We start from the raw sequence: 16766 nt of genomic DNA on the forward strand, positions 1-16766 counted from the left end.
AAATTTGGAGAAATTTTGAGTAATCATTCAAACTAAAAACTAGAGCATTATATCCCATTCGACTTCTACCACAGTCAAAGCTAAACCATCCCCAAGTACAATTAAGTTTCGTTAAAGTTATGACCTCAATATGACACTTAGATAAACTAGAGCTGATCAAAAAAAAAATCGGATTCGTATTATGTTTAACCGACACTGCGATTACTACGTTTAACAGAGATAACTACAACAGGAATTACAGAGTCAACTACATCAGTTGCATCATCAACGACAACAACATCAGGAACAACAGCCGAAACATCATCAACAGCAGTAGCTTCATCAACAACTGTAGCAAGTACAACATCACCATCCACCACGGCACCTACAACAACATCGGGTACCGCACCAACAACTAGTACGTCGCCAACCTCAACTGGAACGCAATCGATATCAACGACAACATTGCCTGTAACAACATCAGAATCTGTCACTGGTAATGTGAAACATATTTTATAATTTTTACTACAGGCACGGTTTGCAATTATTAAAAGCATCTCAACAAAGTATTGTGAATGTTAAGTATATCATTATGAATGTTCTCGATTGCAAAACGCTTATCGCTGATAATATACCGTCAATGATAAGAATATAGTAGAGGTCAGGTTGTTCCACAAGAGCTGAGAAAAAAACCAAGGCAACGATTCAATTCAAATCATCATCGTCGGTCTGACGCCACCAATTATGGCTACACAACATGATAATGCTGTAACGAATAGCATGCTCGCCCCTTCGCCTGAATGTTTACGTCTGTCGACATACTCAGAAACAATTACACCTATAAATACAGCTTTAACACGTACACTTATGCATTCATGTATTATTCACTGCACTTACGAGTTGGTATGTGAATCATGAATAACACTTTAATTTTATATTAAATGAAATCATGCGGAAAAAGGGATATGATACCACGGAACAAAATTAGTCACGGCATTATATTCCATTCACTTTCACCCTTATCCACAGCTAAACATGCTCCCATTATGATTACTTTGTCGTTTAGTTAATAGACTCATACTGACATATCTAGTGCATCATTAAGTTCATAAGATTACACGAGGATGTGTTACATCACATGATATTGGGACAACAGAAGCAAAGTTCCAGCATTATGTCACATTCGATTGTTTACCANCGTCACCAACCTCAACTGGAACACAATCTATATCAACGACAACATTGCCTGTAACAACGTCAGAATCAGTCACTGGTAATGTGAAATACCTGTTACATGTTTTAATACCGTTTTGCCTTCATAATCAAAAGCATCTGAACATAAATGTCATCTTTAAGTTATTTTGAATGTTAAGTATACTATTATGGATGTTCTCGTTTGCATAAAAAACCTAATCGGCCAATACCTACTGTCAGTGAATGAGAGTATTATCGATGTCAATGTATTCAACAAGAGCTGAGAAAAAAATCCCTGTCAACGATTAAATTTAAAACATCATCTTACCACCAATACTGGCTACACGATATGAAAATGCTGTAAAATATTGCTCGCTTCTTCTCCTGAATGCTAACGCTGGTCAACATACTCCGAAACAGTTACAAGTATGATATCCGCACCTTAACATACATATAACCAATCCTACAATATTTACTGCATTTCTGATTAATTATCTCACTAAGGGATTAAAGTTTTGATTCACTTTTATTCTGACATGGTAAAAGTTGCATACGTTCCCGCATAACAAAAAAAATCACTGTTTTATATCCCATTTACCTTCCTCTCATCCACAGTTAAACATTTTCCGAGTACGATTATTATACATTCGTTAAATGCATGTACTCATAATGGCACGTCAACAACAGCATGTGGTTGCAGTTGAATACCAGATTTATTAAAAGTTGAAAAGAAACAAAAAGATGTGGAGAAATTTTGAAAAACAGGAGCAAACTAAAAACTAGAGCATTATATTTCATTCGACTTCTACCACAGTCAAAGCTAAACCATCCCCAAGTACAACTTATTTCGTTATAGTTATGAACTCAAATTGACACTTTGATAAACTAGAGCTGATTAAAATTATTTCTAATTCGTATTATGTTTAACCGACACCGCGATTACTACGTTTAACAGAGATAACTACAGAAGGTAGTACAGAGTCCACAACATCAGTTGTATCAACAACAGCAACATCGGGGACAACAGCCACTACATCATCAACAGCAGTAGCTTCATCTACTACCGTAGCAAGTCCAACATCACCATCCACAACGGCACCGACAACAACATCGGGTACCGTACCAACAACTAGTACGTCACCAACCTCAACTGGAACACAATCTATATCAACGACAACATTGCCTGTAACAACATCAGAATCAGTTACTGGTAATGTGATTTTTTTATATGTTTTACTACTGTTTTGCCTTCATCATCAGCATCTGAACGTACATGTTATCCATCAGTTATTGTGAATGTTAAATATACCATTATGAATTTTCTCGTTTGCAAACAAAAGCTAATCAGTCAATATATACCGTCAGTGAATGAGAGTATTATCGATGTCATTATACTCAACAAGATCTGGGATGACATCGCTGGCAACGATCGGATTTAAAACATGATATTCCGTCGCCTGTCAACAAACTCGGAATGCGTTACAACTATAAATACCGCATATTCACGTACAACTAGTCATTGATTCAATATTCATCGCAGTTTCGAGTTGATATATCACAGTCACAGCTAAACATCTCCAACTACAACTGTATTCTATCATATTGATGGACTGAAAATGAAAATATGATTTAATACTATACAGCTCATAAATATATGTGTATTATGTATAATCGGAACTGCTCTTACTACTGTTAACAGAGATAACTACGAAAGGAAGTACAGAATCAACAACTACAGCAACATCAGGGACAACAGCCACTGCATCATCAACAGCAGTAGCTTCATCAACAACTGTAGCAAGTACAACATCCCCATCCACCACGTCACCTACAACAACATCGGGTACCGCACCAACAACTAGTACGTCACCAACCTCAACTGGAACACAATCGATATCAACGACAACATTGCCTGTAACAACATCAGAATCAGTCACTGGTAATGTGAAACATATTTTATATTTTTTACTACAGGCACGGTTTGCAATTATTAAAAGCATCTCAACAAAGTATTGTGAATGTTAAGTATATCATTATGAATGTTCTCGATTGCAAAAAGCTAATCGTTGATAATATACCGTCAATGATGAGAATATAGTAGAGGTCAATTTGTTCAACAAGAGCTGAGAGAAAAATCAAGGGCAACGATTCAATTCAAATCATCATCGTCGGTCTGACGTCACCAATTCTGGCTACACAACATGATAATGCTGGAACGAATAGCATGCTCGCCTCTTTGCCTGAATATTTACGTCTGTCGTCTTACTCGGAAACAATTACACCTATAAATACAGCTTTAACACATACACCTTTGCATTCATTTTTTATTCACTGCACTTACGAGTTGGTATGTGAATCATGAATAACACTTTAATTTTATATCAAATGAAATCATGCGGAAAAATGGATATGATACCACGGAACGAAATTAGTCACGGCATTATATTCCATTCACTTTCACCCTTATCCACAGCTAAAGATGCTCCCATTATGATAACTTTGTCGTTTAGTTAATAGACTCATACTGACATATCTAGTGCATCATTAAGTTCATAAGATTACACGAGGATGTGTTACATCACATGATATTGGGACAACATAAGCAAAGTTCCAGCATTATGACCCATTCGATTGTTTACCAGTCATAGGTAAACAGTCTAAAAGTTCGGATATATGTCATATACATGGACTGTTACTGACACTTTAATAACAAAGAACTGATCAGAATACCTAGATTGATATCATGTTTAACGAAACTGCAATAAATTTGTTAAACAGAGATATCTACAACAGGAATTACAGAGTCAACAACATCAGTTGCATCATCAACGACAGCAACATCAGGAACAACAGCCGAAACATCAACGACAGCGCTGGCTTCATCAACAACTGTAGCAAGTACATCATCACCATCCACCACGGCACCGACAACAACATCGGGTACCGCACCAACAACTAGTACGTCACCAACCTCAACTGGAACGCAATCTATATCAACGACAACATTGCCTGTAACAACATCAGAATCAGTCACTGGTAATGTAAAAAATATTTTACATGTTTTAATACCGTTTTGCCTTCATAATCAGCATCTGAACATATCTGTCATTTTTAAGTTATTTTGAATGTTAAGTATACCATTACGGATGTTCTCGTTTGCATAAAAAAACCTAATCGGCCAATAATTACTGTCAGTGAATGAGAGTATTATCGATGTCAATGTATTCAACAAGAGCTGAGAAAAAATCCCTGTCAACGATCAAATTTAAAACATCATCTTACCACTGATACTGGCTACACGATATGAAAATGCTGTAAAAAAAATATGTTCGCTTCTTCGCCTGAATGCTAACGCTGATCAACATACTCCGAAACAGTTACAAGTATAATTACCGCACCTTAACATACATATTTACCTTCCTCTTATCAACAGTTAAACATTATCCGAGTACAACTATACATTCGTTAAATGCATGTACTCATAATGACACATCAACAACACTAAATGGTTGCAGTTTAATACCAGATTTATCAAAATTTGAAAAGAAAAAAAAAGATGTGGAGAAATTTTGAGTAACAGGAGCAAACTAAAAACTAGAGCATTATATCCCATTCGACTTCTACCACAGTCAACGCTAAACATGCTCCAAGTACAACTATGTTTCGTTATAGTTATGAACTCAAATGGACACTTTGATAATCTAGAGCTGATCAAAACTATTTCGGATTCGTATTATGTTTAACCGACACCGCGATTACTACGTTTAACAGAGCCAACAACTAGTACGTCGCTAACCTCAACTGGAACGCAATCGATATCAACGACAACATTGCCTGTAACAACATCAGAATCAGTCACTGGTAATGTGAAACATCTTTTATACTTTTTACTACATGCACGGTTTGCAATTATTAAAAGCATCTCAACAAAGTATTGTGAATGTTAAGTATATCATTATGAATGTTCTCGATTGCAAAAAGCTAATCGCCGATAATATACCGTCAATGATGAGAATATAGTTGAGGTCAGTTATCTTTCAGTTATTATGATTGTTCAATATACCATTATGAATTTTGCAAAAAACAAAGCTAATCAGTCAATATCTACTGTCAGTGAATAATAGTATTATCGATGTCATTATACTCAACAAGAGCTGTGATGACATCGCTGGCAACAATCGGATTTAAAACATGATATTTCGTCGCCTGTCAACATACTCGGAATGCGTTACAACTGTAAATACCGCATATTCACGTACAACTAGTCATTGATTCAATATTCATCGCACTTGCGAGTTGATATACCACAGTCACAGCAAAATATTCTCCAACTACGACTATAATCAATTATATTGATGGACTGAAAATGAAAATATGATTTAATAATATACAGCTGATAAATATATGTGTATTATGTATAATCGGAACCGCTCTTACTACTGTTAACAGAGATAACTACGACAGGAAGTACAGAGTTAACAACTACAGCAACATCAGGGACAACACCGGTTGCTTCATCAACAACTGCAGCAACTACAACACAACCAAAAACAGCCACATCGACTGTAACACCGTCCGAAACAACGTCAACATCAGCTGTGACGACATCGGAATCGACCACCGGTAATGTTATATACTTTACTCTATAATGTTTTTACTGGCAAGTTCTAACCTAATTATTAGCACCATAAAATGAAGGATGAATGTAATCAATCACAGATTTTATTAATTAAGTATATAATTGGAACATTTTGTTTCCCAAAAAGATCATCAATGTGATATGATGTAAGTTGCTTATGATATCTGCAAAGTCACTATATGCATCCAGAATTGATAATAATGTCCAAAATTTGAGACACACAATAATATTTACCTAAACTACGCCTGCTTCTGGATGCCTATCAACATCATCAAAAACACGTTAAACGGTATCGTACGATTGTGTTCACTGATACTTAAGATTCTAATTATCTTTACTTCAATATAATTGGATACAACATGAAGGATACCCGGTAATTCATTAGTATGAACAGCAATGATAGACGTATAGAGAAACTAGATTAAATGCAGTCAACATTTATGCTTCTAATACCAAATATGCAAAATCAATTTCATTCGTACTACTAGCAACGAAACAGGACACGTCTATTCTAAAAATTCTGTCTGCCTAGTATATGCGGGTATTTATCTTTCGAAATGCAGCATCGACATTAGCACGCACCTCACCAACAACTTTAACTGAAACAACGTCGGGTTCAGAAACCACGTCTGCTGCTACATCAACAACGAAGACACCAACAACGACGACGCCTCCAATATATATAACATCAACGCCTTTCGAGGAAACCTCGACACCAACACATGTGTCCACCACCGGTACATCAACGCCTAGAATTACCCACAGCTCAACCGGTGGGTTTGTAATACAATTATTACTGTATCTATATGATTAAGGGTGCAAACTATCGGTCCGTATTTCATCCTTCATAGTTCGAACTTGAACGTGTGTCACTTTATTCCCTAGATGTGATAACTTAATTTAATTGGCTAAAATAGTTTTTTAACACTCAAGGGGCTGTGATTAAATTACCAAACATCATCGTTATTGTATATAACGCTCCCATATTTAACTGACATCGATGCCAGATTTGCATTGATGTTTTCAAAGCGATCTACACTTTTTTCAAGACTGGATTATTAGTAAAAAAAAGGAGACGAAAAAATCCAGTATATATTTGGCAGAGTACCTTGTCACTACCTGAGTTCTCGATATGAGCTCGTGGTAGTACTTACATTAAAGCTTGATTTACATGGCAGGTTTCGTCTTTAAAGCAAAAGACGCGTACCCATGGGAACACATGGTCTTGTTATCCAGGTTCTTTTTTAGGGTCTTTGTAAATATATAAAGAAAATATATTTCTTTTATTTCTATTTTTCGTAGGCTTATTTAACCAATTTAAAGTTCAAACTATTGGTTTGTAGGTATTGTTGTATTTTTATTTTATCTAAAATAAGTTTTATGTTTCCGCCTTAAGAGTGAATTTAAGATTCGGGGCCTGTGGTAATATCTTTTTTTTTGTAAAAAAGCGTGCTTTGGTTGAACGATTAACGTCCTAAAATATGGTTTTATGTTAACAGGCATAAAGGGTTGAAAGCCAGCAATGTTAAGAAATTATCTTGTCTTAAACAGGAGAAATTATTTAAATGAATACTTCATTGAAGCCATCATAATGTACAGCAATCATCAGTTTTTGACGTTTTCCATAACACACCGTACTTATCACATATTGACCTGTGGATGAAGGTTCATCTTGTTTACTTACTTTATATACAACTAACACACGATAAACAGTTATCTGTTTATGAAGCATGTTAGCAAAAACATAAATAAGATACACTGAGAAGTACATGTATACATTATTAATATTTGGCATATGAGGGGCTACTCACTCTACTTGCTTAACATACCCTTAATACAACTTAAACTTGAAATTTAACATCAAGACTCTCAAAAAGACACCTAGAGAAGAGGCTTGACTTTGCCGAACTCCAGAGAAGCAACTTGACTCTTAAGTATTTATGGAGAAGATGAGAAATAGAATACTCTTAACCTAAAGAAGAAGCTTCACTCTACTGAACTGCAGAGAAGCGACTCGACTCTAAGACATGAAATAGAATAGACCTAGAGAAGAAGCTTGACTCTACTGAGCTGCAGAGAAGCGACTTGACTCTAAGTATTCCTGGAGATGATGATACATATATAGAAGCTACTGACATAGTAAATGAATAATATTTAAATTAATAAAGTATTGGGGGTAAAATTCCCCTGGAATTAAAAGCCTGGAATTAAAACCTGAGTTAAAAAATAATTTACAAATATTGAGTAGCCCACCTAACAATATAAGGAACATTATACAGGAAGAACCAGGTTTGTGAAGAAAGATGTTTTTTGAAGAAAATTAAATAAAAGTACATCAAAGGTAAATCTGGGGATGGTGGATGGGTGCGCAAAAACAAAGAATGAATAGGATGCTGTCAATATCAATACCCCTCTAGGGGATAATGCTGATTGGTCAAAACCTACCCCACTTATTAGCATAAATATATCAACAACTTGCAGAGAGATATGACTAGCTATATAGCTACGTATCAAGATGCACATGGACACAACACAGGGAATATACCTGCCAAAGCAGATATTCTTGTAATTAGCAACACAAAGAAAATATACAAAATGTACATGAACATTTAAGTGCATTTTTTAACATTATGAATGTTATACAAACTATAATTTAACATTTAACATGTCAAATTATCATTATGTCATCCATTTCATATATCTCATATTTCTTCCATTTGGTCTTAACGACATCTTTAACATTTTAAGTAAATATGATAGAAGAACCACCCCTTTGCTTTCATGATTTATAGTATTGTTATCCTTTAAACACACACTTTTGTGACATAAATGATATGATTAAACTTTTTTAGCTTAAATACTGATCTTGCTGTAAAAGTCATAAATCGAGTTATACCCTTAAAACTATTATTTTCCCATTTTTTTCAAAATCAAAGGTTCAACAACGCGATTTTCTAGTGAGGCAACGAGCCAACAATCATCTACTTCAGCTCTATCAACTTCGAGTACTTCGAGTAGCACGTCATATTCGTCGACTACTGTCGGTACAGGAGCTACAGTCGCTGAAACGACCACCCTCTCAACAGCATCTCAGGGTAAAGGATACATGTCATAAGATATGAAATGAAATGCATGAAATACAAATATGTTGAGAATAAGTTAAATGGTTTCATTACCTACATATATAAATATATTTAATTTCGATAAAACTTTGCCAAACATATTTTATAATGTTCATTTAACAGGTTCTACAACAACAGTACAACCTTCTTTCCCTACGCCTTCGGTTACTTCTACTGAAACTGAATCAACAACATCTCCCACGGAGTCAACAACTAGCGGTATGATTTAAATTCACTTTTGCTATTCAAGGAGATATCAAAATAACGTTTTAAATTATGTCGTGTGGATGATTTCCAGGACATATGAATTCACTTTGTCTATTCCCTATTCAAACGTAGAATATACGAGTTTGACAAATTTGTAGAATTCAAAATGAAAGAAAAAAGATGATAATCAGAATTCAAAATGAGAGAAAAATAAAGATGATAATCAAAACATATAACTAATATCTCATATGATCGATTTGTGCCTGTAAATGCATTTTCTTGTGGTTCCCAACTCTTTCTCAAGTATTCACTAACTGATAATACATGATCATTAAAGCCAAGTTCTGCTTTTTCCGCATGTTTCCTGCATGTTGCCAAACAACACCATCATCAGCACCTACATCATCCTATGATTCATCATAATCACCTGTTCCGACGTAATCAAAATGAAATACATGTGTTTAAGCCATGTTAAGTAACAATTTTGCTAAAGGAAATGTTTTTTAATCCAAACCTCAAAAGGGAATAAATGTAGACGATATGTGGCATTCTCCTCTAGTAGATAAATTTAATATAAAAAATTAATTGCATTTAATTCGAAATATTGACCACAAACAACAACTTAAACGTCATCAACTTAGTCTGTGACAATACCTGTTTTGGAAACTTCTACCACTGAATCAACGAAAGTGCCAACACCGCAACCGTTTATCTCAACTTCTACCTCAGAAACTATGACGTTGACAAGTACGTTTTTCACGTACACACCTAATCTTCCTCTACCTACAGTACAGCTACTGATATTACCTACCACCGTTAGGTCTGTTATCTAACAGAAGATTCCAGCAATCGATATCAGCTTGAAACGCATACACGGCTTATTCTTTAGTTGCACGGTACAACTGAAGAATAATCAGTCTATTTCATGGGTCAAATTATCCTTTCTTTAAGAATCGAAGCTCATTTGTTGGAGTAAGAAACATACTCTGGAGGGTCTACTGAAAACCCTGGGTACATATAATAAATTATATGTTAATATCCTGGGTAGCATTAAAGACAGAGTTGAAAATCAACATCAACATCATTTAATGTGGTTAGGGTATAATAGTCGAATAATATCACCCGGATTATATACAAAAAATGTCCAAATAATTATATATGGTATCCTGATTCGACAATATCTTATCCCTGTAATTTAATTCATAGCAAAGCTCTCAGAAACATTACTTATCTATTAAATTATGTAGCATTAAGAACTTTTACTGATCTGTTTATAATAGTAAACGTACAAGTCACTTACACGTATAAGCAACATGTGGTTATTCCGCATTATTCAATTAACAAACATCCTGTACATATTTCTCAAAATACACGATTTTCAAACAATATCATTTTGATAATTAGCATAATAACTTTCATTTTTAGTAACAAACAACGGATTTTTTTAACAACAATCAATTTACGTGCATCCAGGTTAATGCTGATTTCTAAACAGTTAGTACTGATACACTTTTATGGATTTAATAAATGTAGCTAGTTTAAATAATATAGCGTTATGAAGTCGGTATTAAAACTCAAACACGATGAAATTGCTAAGAAAATAAATCATGCAGATGTGTTTTATACCAATTTAAACGAGCATTAGATATACGCCATAACGTGTACCTGTAATGTTGTCAGTTGTTAATTGCCTTTGTTTCATATTATATATATATATTTCATTATTTTATTTTACAGGTTTATGTCTTTCAAGCTATTAGTGAATCAAGTTTTTGTTAAACGTACAGGAAGCTTTAGCGAATGCCTACGTTTTACCGCTGCATGTTATAAGTAATGTTATAGGATTACATGATATACACACTCGTGTTGTACGAAGTAAAAATGTCATTCTATGCGTACTAGACTTCTTTTATATTGCCCACTATTACTCATTTTATCAAAACCTTGGTCACAATTTTTCCAATTTTGAGAATACAGTTTAAACGCTATCAATAAGATTCATTTATCGATAAAGATGACAAAAATATGAATGAAAAACTCTTCCTGGTAATCGAATATGTAGAACATGTTAGGCCCGCTTCTCGTTGTGTCGGACATCAATTATACATAAATATTAAAGAATAGAAACTATAATGCACTCCAGTGTACTTTTTCTCGTCATAGAACCAACCGAAAGTAGTAGTGTTTCGACGTCTGGAACACAAAGCACTGGTGCAACACAGGAGACAAGTACAACATTATCAACAACCGCAAAAGGTATTTTTAGTAATACGTGTGATATATTATTGTATAAATTAATTGTAATTGTGTTTTCTAACAATATAATATAATTGCATTTTAAAGCCCCTCCCTTTTTTTACGAGAATGAGATACAGCTCAAAATAACACAAGAAAGTTAAAGTGTATTTGTACATAGGGCCACATCAAGGTCCATGACACTATACGTAGTGCTACGTCGCCAATTTCACCAGTTACATGTATATGTAGTTAATGGAGAGGGGAAGTTGTATTGCATTAAATGTAAAAACCTTCCTAATTGTAAAATATAATCCAAAACCCAAGAGAGAATAAATGGATTTGATTCAATTTATTATTCACATCTTTCTTAACAAAACTATTGTTATATATGTAAACGGCATATGCTAATAGAATGAAATCTAATGTGTGCTCTTCAACTGCATCATACGGACGTTTGAAGAAGAACAAATAACTTGCATATGGGGTTACCAAAATCACAATTATAGTTATCCTAAACATGATATAGAAATGTTTTCGTATTATCTCTGAGCTTGCATTATACAATATTAAATTTCTCAAAACACCTGATTTTGATTAAATTAGAGTACACCATTTTTGTGGCACATGTATATTCAAAGCATATTGTAAAAGGTCTAGCTTATCATCAATATTTAATTTATGAGAAAAAAACATTTGTGTAAATAAGTGATATCTACAAATGCAACATTAATTTCAGGATCAACTACCACAATAGTTACCCTACCGTCTCGGCCTTCAACAACTTTGACACCGACGACCTCTACCACAACAGGTAACACACCATTTGTTAATTGAATATTTTGATGTGTAAACTTATAGAATCAATGATGCCATGATATTTGAAACATAAACTTTTAAGATCAAAATCATTGTTTTTTTTTCAAATCCACTTTTATTAGTGAAATGTAAGTACATGCAAGGTGAATTTGTTATATACGGATTGCATGCTTAACTATCAAAATTGGAAGAATTATTCGATTTGTCATTTTGAAAAGTTACAATCGTAATTTATAGAAGTATGCTTTGCAGGCATTACTTGATGTAATTTATCATGTTTCCATTGCATTTGAAGCAGACATGGTATAGTTTCAGAAGTGTATTGTTGTTCAAATTGATTGGTATCTTATTGAATTGTAATGAATTATATTTCAAAGGCGAACTTAACCATGCTACACACTAATTGCTGGTATCGTAATACATGTATGAATATTGGTATGCATTTCATAAAACAATAGATGGTCAAACTATATATTAGCATGAAAGTAATTGCAGGACTTTACAAACACTACTACCTAAGTGAAACACAACGGAATATTGAAGATTGGGCCTCACACAATTAACACTATTTAATTGTATGAAAATGTTATAATGATACTTACATATATTACCATTTTGAAAAAGACAAATTGATTCATTCTGATTTGTTAATTATAGTATTAACAGCTCATTGTAGATATAATGTACGTTCATTTTCTACATTTAATAAACAAGTTCTTAGTCAAACTTGTATCATGGCATGCATAACAAAAATCATGTTTTAATCCTATTTGAAGCTGACATGATATAGGTTCACAAGTGTTTTGGTGTCTATACTCATCGCTAGTTTGTTGTTGAAATGTGATTAATGTTATTTCTAAGGCGAACTTCATCATGCTTCACACTATTTACCGGTATCGTAATACATGCATGAACGATGTTATGACTTTAACAAAACAATATATGGGCACAGTATATATTAGAATGATTGCATGAGCAAACAAACACTACTACCTGAGTGAAGCACAGCGGGATTTTGTAGATTGGGCTCCACACAGTTAACACTATGCAATTGTATGCAAATATTATAATGATACTTACATATATTACCATTTTGAAAAACACGAATTGATTCATTTTCTACATTTAATAAACAAAAAGATCGACTTTAAAAAGCAATGCTAATATAGATTTTACACATTCCTTGAAAATAAGGAATTATAATTCATGTTTATACAGTTAATGGAAGTAATATGATACTTACGTCATTAAAAGCTTAAAGTTATGTTAAAAGCACTTCATCGAAGCCGTTCATCCCGTTATTGATAAAGGATTTATCACCGTACGAATATGACAAAAAATATAAAACAAAATGCTTATGATTACATACTGCTTATTTGCTTAGCCATTCGATTCAGAGAGTTGATGGTACTGAAACTACAGAAAAATTAACCTGAAACTTCATTAAGTGATGTGAGGTACATGCCTGAAGCTACGAAAAATCAGAATCACGTAAAACCTGTGATGGTGAACTCTTTCTCGGACTTGCCTTTACAGATCTTGGTTTGCTTTCTGTTTTAGAATGCCTAGAAGACATCAGCAATTATAATACCAATAATCAAGTGTTTGAGGCGAGTGTTGGACCTGGACCTAAAACGACTATAACCCAGAAAGTGATATTAACGTCCACTTCTCCGTCTGTCACTTTTACTGTCACGAAAGAGTTTGAGGGAACTGAATTCATGGAGTTGAACTTCACAGTGTCAACGGCTGCTACCATATCATTCAATGTTGGTCTAGAACCTAGCAGTTCTGTCTCGATATCAGATGTAAGTATTTAAATGACGCATTCTGTTGTGAAATTTTTAACATATATAATATAATTGATACATGGGAACGGCATAATCTATTACCATTTTTAGTAATGTGTATAACAGAAACTATTGTATACATTTTCATTTTTTTTTATAACACAATCAATTGAAAACTATTGAACTTCTCGACATAATTAATCTCACTAATCTTAGATGAACATATCAACAAATGGGAAAGGCACACTGACACTCACAGGATTGGGAAAGAGATTACGATCGATTACACTTACCAGTAATGTTCCTGTAGAGTTATACCAAGTACAGTTTAAAGGCTGTTTCGGTAAAGGTATGTATTGTGTAGTATATTCATGTATTAGATATCTGTAAAACATTTTTTGTGGATTTAGTAAAACTTCAATGAATCATTTCGACACCAGCTATTGACAAAAGATTTTAATGTTTAAGTATATAATTCCTATTTATACTATAATATTTAACCAAAACTGATAATTGTTCTAAACATTATCATCATACCATCAAATTAGTTTTTCATTTCGAAGGTGTTTTGAAAGGGATTTATTGCTTTGTCATACGTATCAATAACATTGTGACTTTGTATAAGGTCTGCTAACACAGTAAAAATCTATGAAACTGGTTATACTGTTAGAGAAATCTCGTGTTGACTAAAAGTCAATGTAATTTAATAATAAATGTTCTTACAACAATTGCTTGTGGCATGCTATGCTTTGTAATATGTTGTCGTGCTTCAATAGATTATAATAATAGACAATGTATGAACGACCATGTAACGTTCCTCCTTTTAACAAGGAACCACAACCACCGTTCTACCAACAACGACAGCCCCGACAGCCACTACATCACCATCGACATTTGAGCAAACTTCTAGTAGCACAATCACGACACCTTCGTCGACAACAGAGCAAACCATAAGTACCACAGCTACTCCAACAACTCAGAGTGTGACCTCACAGATTACCACAACGTCAGGTGAGAACACAATATTGCGATATACAGTTTTTTTAGTCAAACTTGTATCATGGCATGCATAACAAATATCATGTTTCAGTCCTATTTGAAGCTGACATGGTATAGGTTCACAAGTGTTTTGGTGTCTATACTCATCGCTAGTTTGTTGTTGAAATGTGATTAATGTTATTTCTAAGGCGAACTTCATCATGCTTCACACTATTTACCGGTATCGTAATACATGCATGAACGATGTTATGACTTTAACAAAACAATACATGGGCACAGTATATATTATAATGATTGCAGGAGCAAACAAACACTACTACCTGAGTGAAGCACAGCGGGATTTTATAGATTGGGCTCCACACAGTTAACACTATGCAATTGTATGCAAATGTCATAATGATACTTACATATATTACCATTTTGAAAAACACAAATTGATTCATTCTGGTTTGTTAATTATAGTATTAACAGCTCATTGTAGATATATTTTACGTTCATTTTCTACATTTAATAAACAAAAAGATCGACTTTAAAAAGCAATGCTAATATAGATTTTCCACACATTCCTTGAAAATAAGGAATTATAATTCATGTTTATACAGTTAATGGAAGTAATATGATACTTACGTCATTAAAAGCTTAAAGTTATGGTAAAAGCACTTCATCGAAGCCGTTCATCACGTTATTGATAAAGGATTTATCACCGTACGAATATGACAAAAAATATAAAACAAAATGCTTATGATTACATACTGCTTATTTGCTTAGCCATTCGATTCAGAGAGTTGATGGTACTGAAACTACAGAAAAATTAACCTGAAACTTCATTAAGTGATGTGATGTACATGCCTGAAGCTACGAAAAATCAGAATCACGTAAAACCTGTGATGGTGAACTCTTTCTCGGTCTTGCCTTTACAGATCTGGGTTTGCTTTCTGTTTTAGAATGCCTAGAAGACATCAGCAATTATAATACCAATAATCAAGTGTTTGAGGCGTGTGTTGGACCTGGACCTAAAACGACTATAACCCAGAAAGGGATATTAACGTCCACTTCTCCGTCTGTCACTTTTACTGTCACGAAAGAGTTTGAGGGAACTGAATTCATGGAGTTGAACTTCACAGTGTCAACGGCTGCTACCATATCATTCAATGTTGGTCTAGAACCTAGCAGTTCTGTCTCGTTATCAGATGTAAGTATTTAAATGACGCATTCTGTTGTGAAATTTTTAACATATATAATATAATTGATACATGGGAACGGCATAATCTATTACCATTTTTAGTAATGTGTATAACAGAAACTATTGTATACATTTTCATTTTTTTTTATAACACAATCAATTGAAAACTATTGAACTTCTCGACATAATTAATCTCACTAATCTTAGATGAACATAGCAACAAATGGGAAAGGCACACTGACACTCACAGGATTGGGAAAGAGATTACGATCGATTACACTTACCAGGAATGTTCCTGTAGAGTTATACCAAGTACAGTTTAAAGGCTGTTTCGGTAAAGGTATGTATTGTGCAGTATATTCATGTATTAGATATCTGTAAAACATTTTTTGTGGATTTAGTAAAACTTCAATGAATCATTTCGACACCAGCTATTGACAAAAGATTTTAATGTTTAAGTATATAATTCCTATTTATACTATAATATTTAACCAAAACTGATAATTCTTCTAAAAATTATCATCATACCATCAAATTAGTTTTTCATTTCGAAGGTGTTTTGAAAGGGATTTATTGCTTTGTCATACGTATCAATAACA

The 16766-nt window shown here is 33.8% G+C and overlaps 1 protein-coding gene across 1 annotated transcript in view; it reads left to right on the top strand.

Moving 5' to 3' along the window:
* Positions 1-16766, top strand: part of LOC110462411 (mucin-2-like) — a 115584-nt gene that overhangs the window by 70292 nt on the left and 28526 nt on the right. The window contains exons 27-39 of the mRNA XM_021516358.1: positions 218-475; positions 3952-4209; positions 5623-5796; positions 6376-6585; positions 8749-8907; positions 9058-9153; positions 11305-11397; positions 12116-12190; positions 13756-14003; positions 14202-14334; positions 14817-14996; positions 15929-16176; positions 16375-16507. Of these exons, the coding sequence (XP_021372033.1) occupies positions 218-475; positions 3952-4209; positions 5623-5796; positions 6376-6585; positions 8749-8907; positions 9058-9153; positions 11305-11397; positions 12116-12190; positions 13756-14003; positions 14202-14334; positions 14817-14996; positions 15929-16176; positions 16375-16507 (2265 nt within the window). The remainder of the gene's footprint in view (positions 1-217; positions 476-3951; positions 4210-5622; positions 5797-6375; positions 6586-8748; positions 8908-9057; positions 9154-11304; positions 11398-12115; positions 12191-13755; positions 14004-14201; positions 14335-14816; positions 14997-15928; positions 16177-16374; positions 16508-16766) is intronic.

The sequence above is a fragment of the Mizuhopecten yessoensis genome, unplaced genomic scaffold (assembly GCF_002113885.1).
Source record: "Mizuhopecten yessoensis strain PY_sf001 unplaced genomic scaffold, ASM211388v2 scaffold10789, whole genome shotgun sequence".
Classification (NCBI taxonomy): Eukaryota; Metazoa; Mollusca; class Bivalvia; order Pectinida; family Pectinidae; genus Mizuhopecten; species Mizuhopecten yessoensis.